At 42.6% G+C, this 13401-nt stretch overlaps 1 protein-coding gene across 3 annotated transcripts in view; it reads left to right on the forward strand.

Moving 5' to 3' along the window:
* LOC140465699 (CDGSH iron-sulfur domain-containing protein 3, mitochondrial-like) overlaps positions 1-13401 on the forward strand; it is a 124599-nt gene that overhangs the window by 49819 nt on the left and 61379 nt on the right. For 2 of the 3 annotated variants that reach the window (XM_072561345.1, XM_072561342.1), the window contains exons 2-3: positions 1177-1218; positions 2031-2162. In XM_072561345.1, the coding sequence (XP_072417446.1) occupies positions 1177-1218; positions 2031-2162 (174 nt within the window). The remainder of the gene's footprint in view (positions 1-1176; positions 1219-2030; positions 2163-13401) is intronic. The other variant, XM_072561343.1, reaches the window with a different exon arrangement.

Consider the following 13401-nt stretch of genomic DNA (forward strand, 5'->3'; position numbering starts at 1 on the left):
TTGTTTTTGTTGTTAAATTCCCTTTACCTGATGCATGATACTATTGCTAATCATTGGCTATAGCAATATTGACCTTTGCTATGCCTCGTAAGGATTTATACTCCAAACTTAAGAGAAATTTCAGCAGCTACTGGTGAATGGGCAGACCACTGACATTTTGAGAATTCCACAATCTTTGAATGATTTTTAACTTTATAATAATTTATAAAGTGGGTGAAGTTGGTTATCACTACTGGACAGTGTTGTAAATCAAGGAAATGCAGTGGGATTGGAAAAGTGGTTTTCATGAGACATGTAGAACTAAACAACACTGTAAAGAAAAGCAAGAAGTAGAATTTGGATTATTTCCAATATAATGTGAGCAGAATTTTAAAATTGCATTTGGCAAATGAAGATCATGGCTGCCTGAATCCGTCTCTTTCTGCACTGCTTCCTCCTTTTAATGTAGAATATCCTGAGATGATTCAGAGAGGAGGAAAAGGAGTTGGGGAAATGTATATCTAAGTAGAAAATTGAAAAAGGTGATTGAATGAAAGATTGGAAAATTAGTTGCTGAGAAGACTTTTTAAAACAGATCCTGATGGGATAGGGATAAGAGAGGTAATTCCAGAGTTCAGAAACAAGGCAAACTATAAATACCAAGATATAGAGGGATTTAGAAGACCAAAGTGTGGTAATGCCTAACCATTGCCAACATCAATAAAGCAAACAAGTTACAGACATTATCAACGCAGAAAATGTTTTGGGCACCAATTAGGTCAGAACACAGATTTAGATAAAATGGCAGGATCTGCAGTAAAAGTCATACAAAACGACAGAAACAAAAATGTAAGCGAGTATCCACAAGTTAAGAGTCACTAATCATTCGGTGTAGATTAATTATTTCATTTATGGAGACTGGCAGTAGTCCAATAGTGTGAACATGGAAATACATTAGTTGTTTCTTTTAGGAAAGAAAAGGATCACTCCAAAAGGTAATGATTTATAGTCTTATAATTCTTAGGATTAAAACGTTCTAAGGGTTTGTGGAGAAAGCAGGAACAAGGTAGAGAGTTAGATGATCGGCCATGAGTGAGGGAGCAGGCTCGAAGGGCTGAATGGCATGCTCCTGGTGCTATATTCTATGTTTCTACAATTTCATCAGGGTACTCCAACTTTTTCCTGACTTTTGTACAGGTCTGTCTTACCCTGAGGGATCACTGGATACAGTTTTGGAAGGTAAACCTTAGCTGACTCTAGTCTGGCTATTCCTCAAACCTAAATTCTCATCTTTCTTTGAAATTCCTTCCTAGCTTTGCTCCTCCCTATCCTTGTAATTTCCACCAACCCCACAGCCCCCTAGATCTCTGTGTGTTCCTCCTGTTCTTGTTTACTGAGTATCCTCCACTTTCATCACCCCGTCACCACTTATACATGTGTCTGCATCCTATAAAGTTAAAAATCACACAACACCAGGTTATAGTCCCACAAGTTTACCTGACAACCACCTGATGAAGGAGCAGCAGTCCGAAAACTAGTGCTTCGAAATAAACCTCTTGGACCATAAACTGGTGTTGTGTGATTTTTAACTTTGTCCACCCCAGTCCAACACCGGCATCTCCACAATAGTGCACCCTGTAAAACAGGAACAACAGACGTTGGCAGAACCTGTGCTTCTTCAGAATTTGCTGTTTAAAATTTAGAATTCTGTCAACGCAATATTTCACAACCTAACTGAGGCCAATCTTTGAGTAAACCTGCAAAATAAACAACTGGTTGTAAATAATCCGTTTTCTTTTAAGGCTTTGCTCTGAGGAGGTTTTTACACATTTCTAATATATAGCCATATCAATAAATAATTTAGTAAGAACAGAGGCAGGATCCGAACTGCTCGATTAAAATCTTGCTCTGCGGGCAATTATTGCGACAAGGGAAAGCTCTGCATCATGGGTACATTGGCTGTCAATTGGTAAACGTGCCAAACAAAAGTAATTAGAATTCTTTCAGCATCAACCAGCATTTCACTTCCTTTTTTCTTCATCTATGTACAGATGAGAAGTCACAGGTACTACACCGCGAATACATCAAAGAAAGCTGTCATTGCAGCCAAACATCCTTTTGAGGCAGAGCTCCAAGCAGCGAAGGTCTACTCTTGGTGTGCTTGTGGACATAGCAAAAAACAGGTATTTATTCACTGTTCTTATTTGAAACTATTTAGTTACTTGTGGCATCGGTTATGGACACAGGATGCTTTGTGAGTTCAGAGCAGGTCAGACATTACTCCACACATGAGCATATTAAACATAATATGGGTACAAGCTGACTGGGCAGCTTTCTAAGTTGGTGCTGCCTTACTCACTGGCTGTGCAATTCAGGAATTCCTAGGTTTTTCCATCCACAATTTTCCATCCACTCAAAATGTATGGATATTTTCCCAGCTGAATGTGGTCCAAACATTAGCACAAGGCTCTTAGAATTGACCCTTAACTAGAAAAAGGTGGAAAATTTAACTTCCTCTACTACTAACCTACTTCACTGTTTAACAAGCTCAAAAATTAACCTCAACCCTCAGTTAGGCTGGTGTGAACACTCAAACTTCATCATAGTCAGCCATCAGTGCTTCCTTCAAAGAATTTCCACTGAAATGACAGGTCACTTTTTCTGACAAAATAACTGTTTATTTTTTTGACACTCCAGGACACAGAAAACTCTTGACCAGGGCCCAGGATATGACTGGTTTTATTGAACTTGTACCAAACACTATTTTTTGTACGTTTGTTTTCCGGATGTGGGAACGTCTATGGCTTTGGGCCTTGTGGCAACTGTTTACTTGGCCTCTTCAGAAACCATTTGGAGACATCCATATTGCTTTGGGACATTTTACTACATTAAAGGTGCTACATAAATACAAGTTGTCGTTGTTGAAGTGGGAGTCATATGTGGAACCCAACCAAATCAAGGTGAGAGGTTCCATTCCTTAAACTACAGGGAAGTGAACAAGTTGATTTTCATTTTATAATGTTGGTTTATTCTCACTGTCACGCTTGCTTACTCTCCCTCTGTATGTGTCTGTATGTGTGTACGTCTCTCGTACGCTCTCTCTGTACAGCTGTATTCTCAATATATATGGTACCCCTCAATCTCCTAACGGTCTTTTTATGCCACAGATGGTTTTCACTCAGTATTATGATTGTACAACATTTTAGCGAGTTATTTTCTTTGTCAAGAAAAAAATCACATTCACATTGTTCTACTTAGAGTTACGGTTAGTAAGTTTGCAGATGACACGAAAATTGGAGTTGTAGTGGACAGCAAAGAGGATTACCTCCGATTACAACAGGATCTTGACCAGATGGACCAATGGGCTGAGAACTGGCAGATGGAGTTTAATTCAGATAAATGCGACGTGCAGCATTTTAGGAAAGCGAATCTTAGCAGGACTTATACACTTAATGGTAAGGTCCGAGGGAGTGTTGCTGAACAAAGAGACCTTGGAGTTCAGGTTCATAGCTCCTTGAAACTGGAGTTGCAGGTAGATAGGATAGTGAAGAAGGTGTTTGGTATGCTTTCCTTTATTGGTCAGAGTATTGAGTACAGGAGTTGGGAGGTCATGTTGCGGCTTCACAGGACATTGGTTAGGCCACTGTTGGAATATTGCGTGCAATTCTGGTCTCCTTCCTATCGGAAAGATGTTGTGAAACCTGAAAGGATTCAGAAAAGATTTACAAGGATGTTGCTAGGGTTGGAGGATCTGAGCTACAGGGAGAGGCTGAACAGGCTGGGGCTGTTTTCCCTGGAGCGTCGGAGGCTGAGGGGTGACCTTATAGAGATTTACAAAATTATGAGGGGCATGGATAGGATAAATAGGCAAAGTCTTTTCCCTGGGGTTGGGGAGTCCAGAACTAGAGGGCATAGGTTTAGGGTGAGAGGGGAAAGTTATAAAAGTGACCTAAGGGGCAACATTTTTCACACACAGGGTGGTACTGATATGGAATGAGCTGCCAGGGGAAGTGGTGGAGGCTGATACAATTACAACATTTAAGAGGCATTTGCATGGGTATATGAATAGGAAGGGTTTGGAGGGATATGGGCCGGGTGCTGGCAGGTAGGACTAGATTGGGTTGGGATGTCTGGTCGGCATGGACGGGTTGGTTCAAAAGGTCTGTTTCCATGCTGTACATCTCTATGACTCTATGACTCTACTTTCTGGATTAGTGGTGCTGGAAGAGCACAGCAGTTCAGGCAGCATCCAAGGAGCAGCGAAATCGACGTTTCGGGCAAAAGCCCTCCATCAGGAATAAAAGTAGTGAGCCTGAAGCGTGGAGAGATAAGCTAGAGGAGGATGGGGGTGTGGAGAAAGTAGCATAGAGCACTGTGGGTGAGTGGGGGAGGGTATGAAGGGGATAGGTCAGGGAGGAGAGGGTGGAGTGGATAGGTGGAAAAGGAGATAGGCAGGTAGGACAAGTCCGGACAAGTCATGGGGACAGTGCTGAGCTGGAAGTTTGGAACTAGGGTGAGGTGGGGGAAGGGGAAATGAGGAAACTGTTGAAGTCCACATTAATGCCCTGGGGTTGAAGTGTTCCGAGGTGGAAGATGAGGCGTCCTTCCTCCAGGCGTCTGGTGGTGAGGGAGCGGTTGTGAAGGAGGCCCAGGACCTCAGAAAACCAGTAAAACTTTGTTGGATGTGGAAGGCTCCTTTAGGGCCTTAGATAGAGGTGAGGGAGGAGGTGTGGGCGCAGGTTTTACAGTTCCTGCAGTGGCAGGGGAAAGTGCCAGAATGGGAGGGTGGGTCGTAGCGGGGCGTGGACCTGACCAGGTAGTCACGGAGGGAACGGTCTTTGCGGAAGGCGGAAAGGGGTCGGGAGGGAAATATATTCCTGGTGGTGGGATCTTTTTGGAGGTGGCAGAAATGTCGGCGGATGATTTGGTTTATGCGAAGGTTGGTAGGGTGGAAGGTGAGCACCAGGGGCATTCTGTCCTTGTTATGGTTGGAGGGGTGGGGTCTGAGGGCGGAGGTGCGGGATGTAGACGAGATATGTTGGAGGGCATCTTTAACCACGTGGGAAGGGAAATTGAGGTCTCTAAAGAAGGAGGCCATCTGGTGTGTTCTGTGGTGGAACTGGTCCTCCTGGGAGCAGATACAGCGGAGGTGGAGGAATTGGGAATACGGGATGGCATTTTTGCAAGAGGTAGGGTGGGAAGAGGTGTAATCCAGGTCGCTGTGGGAGTCAGTGGGTTTGTAAAAAATGTCAGTGTCAAGTCGGTCGTCATTAATGGAGATGGAGAGGTCCAGGAAGGGGAGGGAGGTGTCAGAGATGGTCCAGGTAAATTTAAGGTCAGGGTGGAAAGTGTTGGTGAAGTTGATGAGTTGCTCAACCTCCTCACGGGAGCACGAGGTGGCACCAATGCAGTCATCAATGTAGCAGAGGAAGAGGTGGGGAGTGGTGCCGGTGTAATTACGGAAGATCAACTGCTCTACGTAGTCAACAAAGAGACAAGCATAGCTGGGGCCCATACGTGTGCCCATGGCTACCCCTTTGGTCTGGAGGAAGTGGGAGGATTCAAAGGAGAAATTGTTAAGGGTGAGGACCAGTTCAGCCAAACGAATGAGAGTGTCGGTGGAAGGGTACTGTGGGGGACGTCTGGAGAGGAAAAAATGGAGGGCTTGGAGGCCCTGGTCATGGCGGATGGAGGTGTAGATTGGATATCCATGGTGAAGATTAGGCGTTGGGGGCCGGGGAAACGCAAGTCTTGGAGGAGGTGGAGGACGTGGGTGGTGCCTTGAACGTATGTGGGGAGTTCCCGGACAAAGAGATATTTAAAGAGATTTATGTCCTCCTACATGATGGTAATGTGGTAAAGCAGTTTACCTGTCCTTTAGACAACACATCTGGTGAAATCAAGAGAAAGAGCATTCAAGAGTTTTTTTGCAAAAAACACTGAGCTGCTCCAACAGATGCTCACAATGTTTTCTCTCAATCAGCAAACTGTTGAATGAGATTGAATAGAACCTGTCTGTATTCTCTGAGTTTTGGAAAACTGAGAGTTAGTCTCCTTGAGATGTATAAAGTTCTTACAGTCACTGAATAAATGCTGAGAGGTGGTTCCCCCTGGTTGAACAATCTTGAACTGTAAATATTATAGTGTCAGGGTACAGAGATGAAAGGGAAAATCCTTAATTCAGATGGTTGTGAATATTTGGAATTGTGGATGTTTGGTTGATGAATACTTTCAAGAATAACATTGCATTTTTTGGCAACATGCAAATAATGAGATAGGAAATGATGTACAAATTCAACTTTGATTGTGGGAGTAGACTTGAGACATCATACAACCAAATCCAACTCATGTTTATATTGTCTTCTCACGTGGTGAAGCTGCAAACCCACCTACTGTGTTTTCGTTGGGAAATGGGTAAACATCTGTGTGATTTTCCTCTGAAACGGTCATTCATTAAGAATAAACCCTGACTAATGGCATCAGCAGCTATGGGTTAGCAAGAGGGCACCATATCTTCAGCAAACCTACCGCTATCTTTCAGACATCTTGCTCAGAGGCCATGGATTGAGTTGTATTTCTTCCTCTTCTAGGCGTGAGGTGGCACGGTGGCTCAGTAGTTAGCATTGCTGCCTCACAGCACCAGGGCCCCAGGTTTGATTCCAGCCTCAAGTGACTGTGTTGAATTTGCACATTCTCCCATGTCTTCCCTCCCATGTGAGTTCCCTCCCATTATTCTGGTATCCTCCCACAGATGTGCAGGCTAGCTGGACTGGCCACGCTGAATTGCCCATAGTGTCTAGGGATATGCAGGCTAGGTAGATTAGTCATTGGAAATTAAGGCTTATATGATAGGGTGGGTTGAGTTTGGATGGTATGGACTCAGTAGGCCGAACAGCTTGCTGTCCATGCTGTAGAAGTACTATGTTGTCTGGCTACATTATTGTGCCTATAGTAAATTGGTGGGTAGAGTTCTCAGCTTGAAAAGATTTTGGATTCAAAGCACCAATGCTGATCACCGAAACTAGGTTGACAACACAAGGCCTTTTATTCTGCATCTGATCGTTGGGGAACTGGGAACGATTTTTTTGTTCACCAGTTCTGCCAACCCTCAGCTTATTGAGGTGCACCAGGACTAGCTAGTGCAATTGAAAGCAACTCCTCTGGTATTCTGAAGCATCACCTGTGATTTTTGTGCTTTTGTGACAGTGAGATTAGGAGTTCAAACTGGAGCATTTGTGCCAGATGCTGAATACCAGCAGCAGAGATTGATCGTTATTTTAGTTTTGCTCCTTTATTCTGGGTCGCTAACTGATTGAATGAGATGGGCAAAGGTCGCACTGTAAATAATTGCTTGGTAGTATGGAACTTTAAACATCGCTAAAAGGAAATACAGAGAAAAGCGTTTTGCCTTGTACTCATAAAATGTAGAACTGTGCAGCAAGGAACAGGCCCCTTGGCCCACGATGTCGTGCTTAACAGGACGCCAAGTTGAAGTAAGCACTTCTGCCTGCCCTTGGTCCATATCCCTCTGTTCCTTGCATATTCATATGCTCATCTAAAATTCATTGAAATGCCCCTATTGTATCTGCCTCTACCATCATCCCTGACAGTGCGTTGCAGTTTCTGGATTGGTGGTGCTGGAAGAGCACAGCAGTTCAGGCAGCATCCAAGTAGCTTCGAAATCAACGTTTCGGGCAAAAGCCCTTCATCAGCTTTTATTCCTGATGAAGGGCTTTTGCCCGAAACGTCGATTTCGAAGCTACTTGGATGCTGCCCGAACTGCTGTGCTCTTCCAGCACCACTAATCCAGAATCTGGTTTCCAGCATCTGCAGTCATTGTTTTTACCTACGTGCGTTGCAGTCTCCTACCTCACTTTTTTGTGTAAAAAAAAACTTGCCCTTGAAACACATTTGAACTCTCCCCCTCTGACCTTAAATGCATGTTCCCTAGTATTAGATATTTAAACTCTGGGGAAAAAGATCCTGACTGTCAACCCTGTCTACGCATCTCATAATTTTATAGACTTCTATCAAGTCTCCCCTCAGCCTCCAACGCTGCAGAGAGAGCTATCAGAGTTTTCCTAGCCTCTTCCTATAGTTCAAACACTCTCTAATCCAGCCAGCACCTTTGCCAAAGTTTCCACATCCTTCCTGTAATGTGGCAACCAGAATTGAACGCAATCAGGGCTAGGATGCAAAAAAAACATACTTAGAAAAAAACCCACAAATCTATACAGCACGTGCATGTATTGCACCTTTTCTCATCCAAAAAAGGGGCAATAGTATCTCTGAATCTCTGCTGTATTCCCATGGCAGAGTCTACCTGTCTAGCCTGAGTATAAAGATTAACACTTAACTGTTTCTGCTGCACATCCATATTTTTACCCACGGAATAGTTTGAATGTAGGACTCACTATCACAAACAGTTAAAGTAAAAGATACATTTAAGGCAAATCTTTTCATCAGAAGAGAGGAAAGAACAGAAGGTTATCCTGACTGGGTGAGATAAAGAGAAGAAGCACATATGGAATATAGAGAGCAACATGGATCTGAAAGGTCAAGTAGCCTCTTTCTGTGCTGTACGTGCTCCCATAAATAGTTGTGCATAGGAAATTAGTGTAGGAAATATTCATGGTAAAGAAGACTGAATATGTTTTTTCAAGAAATAACAAGGATTGGAAATCATACTTCAATGTATAGAATAGTGCTACACATAGCAATTAGAAATTGTATCTTAAAGTTGCTGAATCATATTGGCTTTAAAGTATGTGCTTTTGGCAAGTGCCTCTGGAAACTGTGGAAATGTTGATTAATCCTCCTGCATCTCCCCATGACCGAGGACACTGGGAACCAGTGAAATCAGTTCATCCAGCCTCCTGGCAACCTCTGCCTCTTCTGGTGGGTGTAAACTGTGATTGAGGGTGTCACTAGGTTTGTGGAGCTCATATAAATCACATGCAAAGATTTGAAACTTGTAAACCTCTAGGTTCTGTGTGCAAGAATTTTGGCATTCCCACTTTTCTCTTGAGTTTCCTATTAAGAGGTAGGTTCCTCATATTGTGTAGTCCTGATTCAAGTTGACTAGAGAGACTGTTTGTGTATAAGAAAAAAAAATGCATTTTTATACCTCCTTTCATGATGTCCCATAGCAATTCTCAGCCATTTAAATAATTTGAGTGTGGTTAATGTTGTAATGTATGAAATATGGCAGCCAATTTGCACGCAGCAAGCTCCCACAGTGACAACTTGTGTTAGTTAGTTTGGTTGATTGACAGGCAACTGTTAGACAGGACAGCAGGGGGAACATGTTTGCTTTTAAAAATCATGCCACATGATTCTTTGCATTCAACTGAAGGGAGAGATGGGGCCTTTGTTTATTGTTTTGGATGAAACTTGTCGCTAGGAGAAAGGGAAGACTGCAGATGCTGGAGAGTCAAAGTTGATAAAGCAGGCGCTGGAAAAGCACAGCAGGTCAGGCAGCATCTGAGGATCACGAGAGTCGGCATTTCGGGCATAGCCCTCCTTCAGGACAAGGGTTATGGACAAAGTGTCAACTCTTTCTTGCCCCTCGTTTGCTGTACCTTTTGCAACACTATGCTCTATCAACTCTGAAAGTTGTCACTGCCAACAACGCAGCAATCTCTCACCACTTTGCTGGGAGCATCAGCTTGATGGTAAAATGCTTAAACTCCTGCAGTGGGATTGAAGCTAACAGTGCTTTGAGTGGAGGGAAGAATGCTATTCACTGAGACACAAGTGGCACACGACTTGCGAAATCCTAACCAGGATGAGGGAGAGCAGTAGGAGGACTGCAATTTGTCTCATTGTTTCTGCATCAGAGAAAGATGGTTTGAAAAAAATAATAATCTCTGTCTTCATTGTTAATTGATGACCAGTACTGAAATTGTATTGTTGTGGGTGATGAGTGAGATGTTCCGATAGCAGGGAAACTAGAATTCAATGCAGAGTTGATTCAATCCTTGAAGTCCAAAGCAAGTTCTCCTTTATTTGGTGCACACAGTTTAATTTACTGCCTTTGTACTTCCGAAACTTTTCTCCCTGATTCTTATGGAGAGCTTGCAGGCTTACTTGAAAACATCTTTGGGAACAATATCTAAAAATTACTCACCAGATGTACCCTTATACAATTCTGATAGCTCATTCCTTTCTCTAAAAGGGATAGATAGTCCAGCCATAACATAGCTATGCAATACTTAGATTTATTTTAATAACACTTTATCTATAGATATCATACTCACCAGCTTATGATTTTATTTTATTGTTGTTGTACTTTTTCTCCTGTAACAGAGCAGAATCCTGTAGTTTAGTTGATGAAAGAACAGCAAACTCAGATTTTGAGGATTCCACGATTGATTTCAGTAACAAGCCCCCAAACTGTTTTGTGGCATCAGATTCAAGCATCGACACCCTGTGTGAGTGAACCTTCCATGTCAGATATTTCTAATTCTCTTTAATGGTGAGCTATGAAATTTTGAACGAACTGGACGATTGGAGCAAGGACAGCAGTTCGACTAGTGTTAAAAAGTGCTATCAAGATGTGATTGAGACATGGATTAGGGTTTCAACACAAAGAGGGAACATATAGACAGAATGGAGCAAAGGTTGAAGAGGTGGGAGAAAGCCAAATTTGGGATTGAGTAGGACAGGCGTCCTCTGGGAAGGAGACAGTTCTTTTCATTAATAAAAATAATTGTTCATGACGAGTTTGAACTTATGTAGTTGCATGATGGTGAGGTGTACATTAACTGAAAGCATTTCACAAGTATCTTGATTAGGGATAGTTAGCACGGTTTTGTGAAGGGTAGGTCGTGCCTCACAAACCTTATTGAGTTCTTTGAGAAGGTGACCAAACAAGGAGATGAGAGTAAACTGATTGATGTGGTGTATATGGATTTCAGCAAGGCGTTCGATAAGGTTCCCCACAGAAGGCTATTGTACAAAATGCGGAAGAATGGGATTGTGGGAGATATCGCAGTTTGGATCAGTAATTGGCTTGCTGAAAGAAGACAGAGGGTGGTGGTTGATGGGAAATGTTCATCCTGGAGTCCAGTTACCAGTGGTGTACCGCAAGGGTCAGTGTTGGGTCCACTGCTGTTCATCATTTTTATAAACGACCTGGATGAGGGCATAGAAGGGTGGGTTAGTAAATTTGCAGACGACAGAGAGAGAGCCTTTTTCCAAGCATGGTGATGGTGAGCACAAGGGGGCATAGCTTTAAATTGAGGGGTGATAGATAAAGGACAGATGTCAGAGGTAATTTCTTTACTCAGAGAGTAGTAAGGGTATAGAATGCTTTGCCTGCAACAGTAGTAGATTTGCCAACTTTAAGTACATTTAAGTTATCATTGGACAAGCATATGGACATACATGAAATAGTGTAGGTTAGATGGGCTTCAGATTGGTTTGACAGGTCGGCGCAACATCGAGGGCCGAAGGGCCTGTACTGCGCTGTAATGTTCTATGTTTAATGTTAATTGGACTTGACTGCAGTTGCCTGGTAAAGGTCAAATAGCCTGGTCATCCCACCTGCTGCATGCTGATTGGTCACTTGGTCAAGGTGACAAGATTGCTCAAGACACCCGTGAATGGCTTATGCTGGAAAGAATGTAGTCAGGGGATGAAAAGTAAAACAAATTAGTATGTTGTGTGGTTTAAGAAAATCTTTTCCTCTTGAAGTAGACAGGTCATTTTGTGTAAAAAAAGACTAAAGTAATCTCTGCTAATCTCAATGTTCTGTAACCTACATAGCTCAGTACAATGCAACAGAATATTATATTTAATATTTGTGATCTATACTAAACAAGAACACTTCTAACACTGCACCAGTTAGATAATGATTGACTGTTTAAGTTTTTTCAACCAAGCAGATTGGGCATTTGTGGGGAAATGATAGTGGGTTCATATCCCACCTGCCTCCGATGTATATCACAGCAGATTGATTAGAATAAACATCAAAAGTTCTTGTGATATGTTGCTCGTGTCCCTATGTCTGAGCTAGGAAGTCCAGGTTCAAGTCCCATCTGCTTCAGAGGAGTATGATCGCCTATCTGAATAGACTGATTCTTGTTTTTTATAAACAAAGCTAGGCAGATTGACTTTGGTCAGGGCATTACCCTGGAAAATGAGCTGGCGAATGGCCGTCGCTAAATTTGTTGAGTTGAAACAAGCTCAGTGTGTGCACATGTTCTTTACATTAGTAATGAACAGAGCGCAATGTATTAATATGTAGCTTCCAGTATGTACAATTGTGTATCCCCTTTTGAGCCCCATTGCCAATCTTAAATTGGTTGACAGTGTAATTTTTAGCACATTCAAGATTACTTAGCAAATCCTGTCATCAGGATTTGGTACTGGATAATGAACCAAGCCAGGTGTTGGATTTGGAGGTAAGTAAACACTTTGTTGATAGTGTCCACAATTCGATTACATTTACTTTAGCTATGGAAGTGGATAGGTACCGCAGGGCAGGAGTTATAGCTGGGGGAAAGGCAATTATGATGCAATTAGGCAAGATTTAGGATGCATAAAATGGGGAAGGAAACTGCAGGGGATGGGCACCATTGAAATGTGGAACTTGTTCAAGGAACATCTTCTGCGTGTCCTTGATAAGTATGTACCTGTCAGGCAGGGAGGACGTGGTCGAGTGAGGGAACCGTGGTTTACTAAAGAAGTTGAATCTCTTGCCAAGAGGAAGAAGGAAGCTTATGTAAAGATGAGACTTGATGGCTCAGTTAGGGCACTTGAGAGTTACCACTTAGCCAGGGGGGAACTAAAGAGAGAGTTAAGAGGAGCCAGGAGGGGACATGAGAAGTCTTGAGAGGTAGGATCAAGTTTTAAAAGATCAAGGATTAAAGCTTTCTATAGGTATATTAGGAATAAAGGAATGACGAGAGTAAGATTAGCACTAGTCAAGGACAGTACTGGGAAGTTGTGCGTGGAGTCTAAAGAGATAGGAGAGGCGTGAAATGAATATTTTTCATCAATGTTCACACAGGAAAAAGACAATGTTGTTGAGGAAAATACTGAGATACAGGCTATAAGATGAGACAGGATTGAGGTTCCTAAGGAGGAGGTGTTAGTAATTCTGGAAAGTGTGAAAATAGATAAATTCCCTGGGCTGGGTGGGATTTATCCTACGATTCTCTGGGAAGCTAGGGAGGAGATTGCAGAGCCTTTGGCTTTGATCTTCATGTTGTCATTGTCGACAGGAATAGTGCCAGAAGACTGGAGGATAGCAAATGTTGTCCTCTTGTTCAAGAAGGGGAGTAGAGACCACCCTGGTAATTATAGACCAGTGAGCCTTACTTTGTTATGGGTAAAGTGTTGGAAAGGATTATAAGAGATAGGATTTATAATAATCTGAAAAGGAATAATTTGATTAGGGATAGACAATATGGTTTT

The sequence above is a fragment of the Chiloscyllium punctatum genome, chromosome 42, assembly GCF_047496795.1.
Source record: "Chiloscyllium punctatum isolate Juve2018m chromosome 42, sChiPun1.3, whole genome shotgun sequence".
NCBI lineage: Eukaryota > Metazoa > Chordata > Chondrichthyes > Orectolobiformes > Hemiscylliidae > Chiloscyllium > Chiloscyllium punctatum.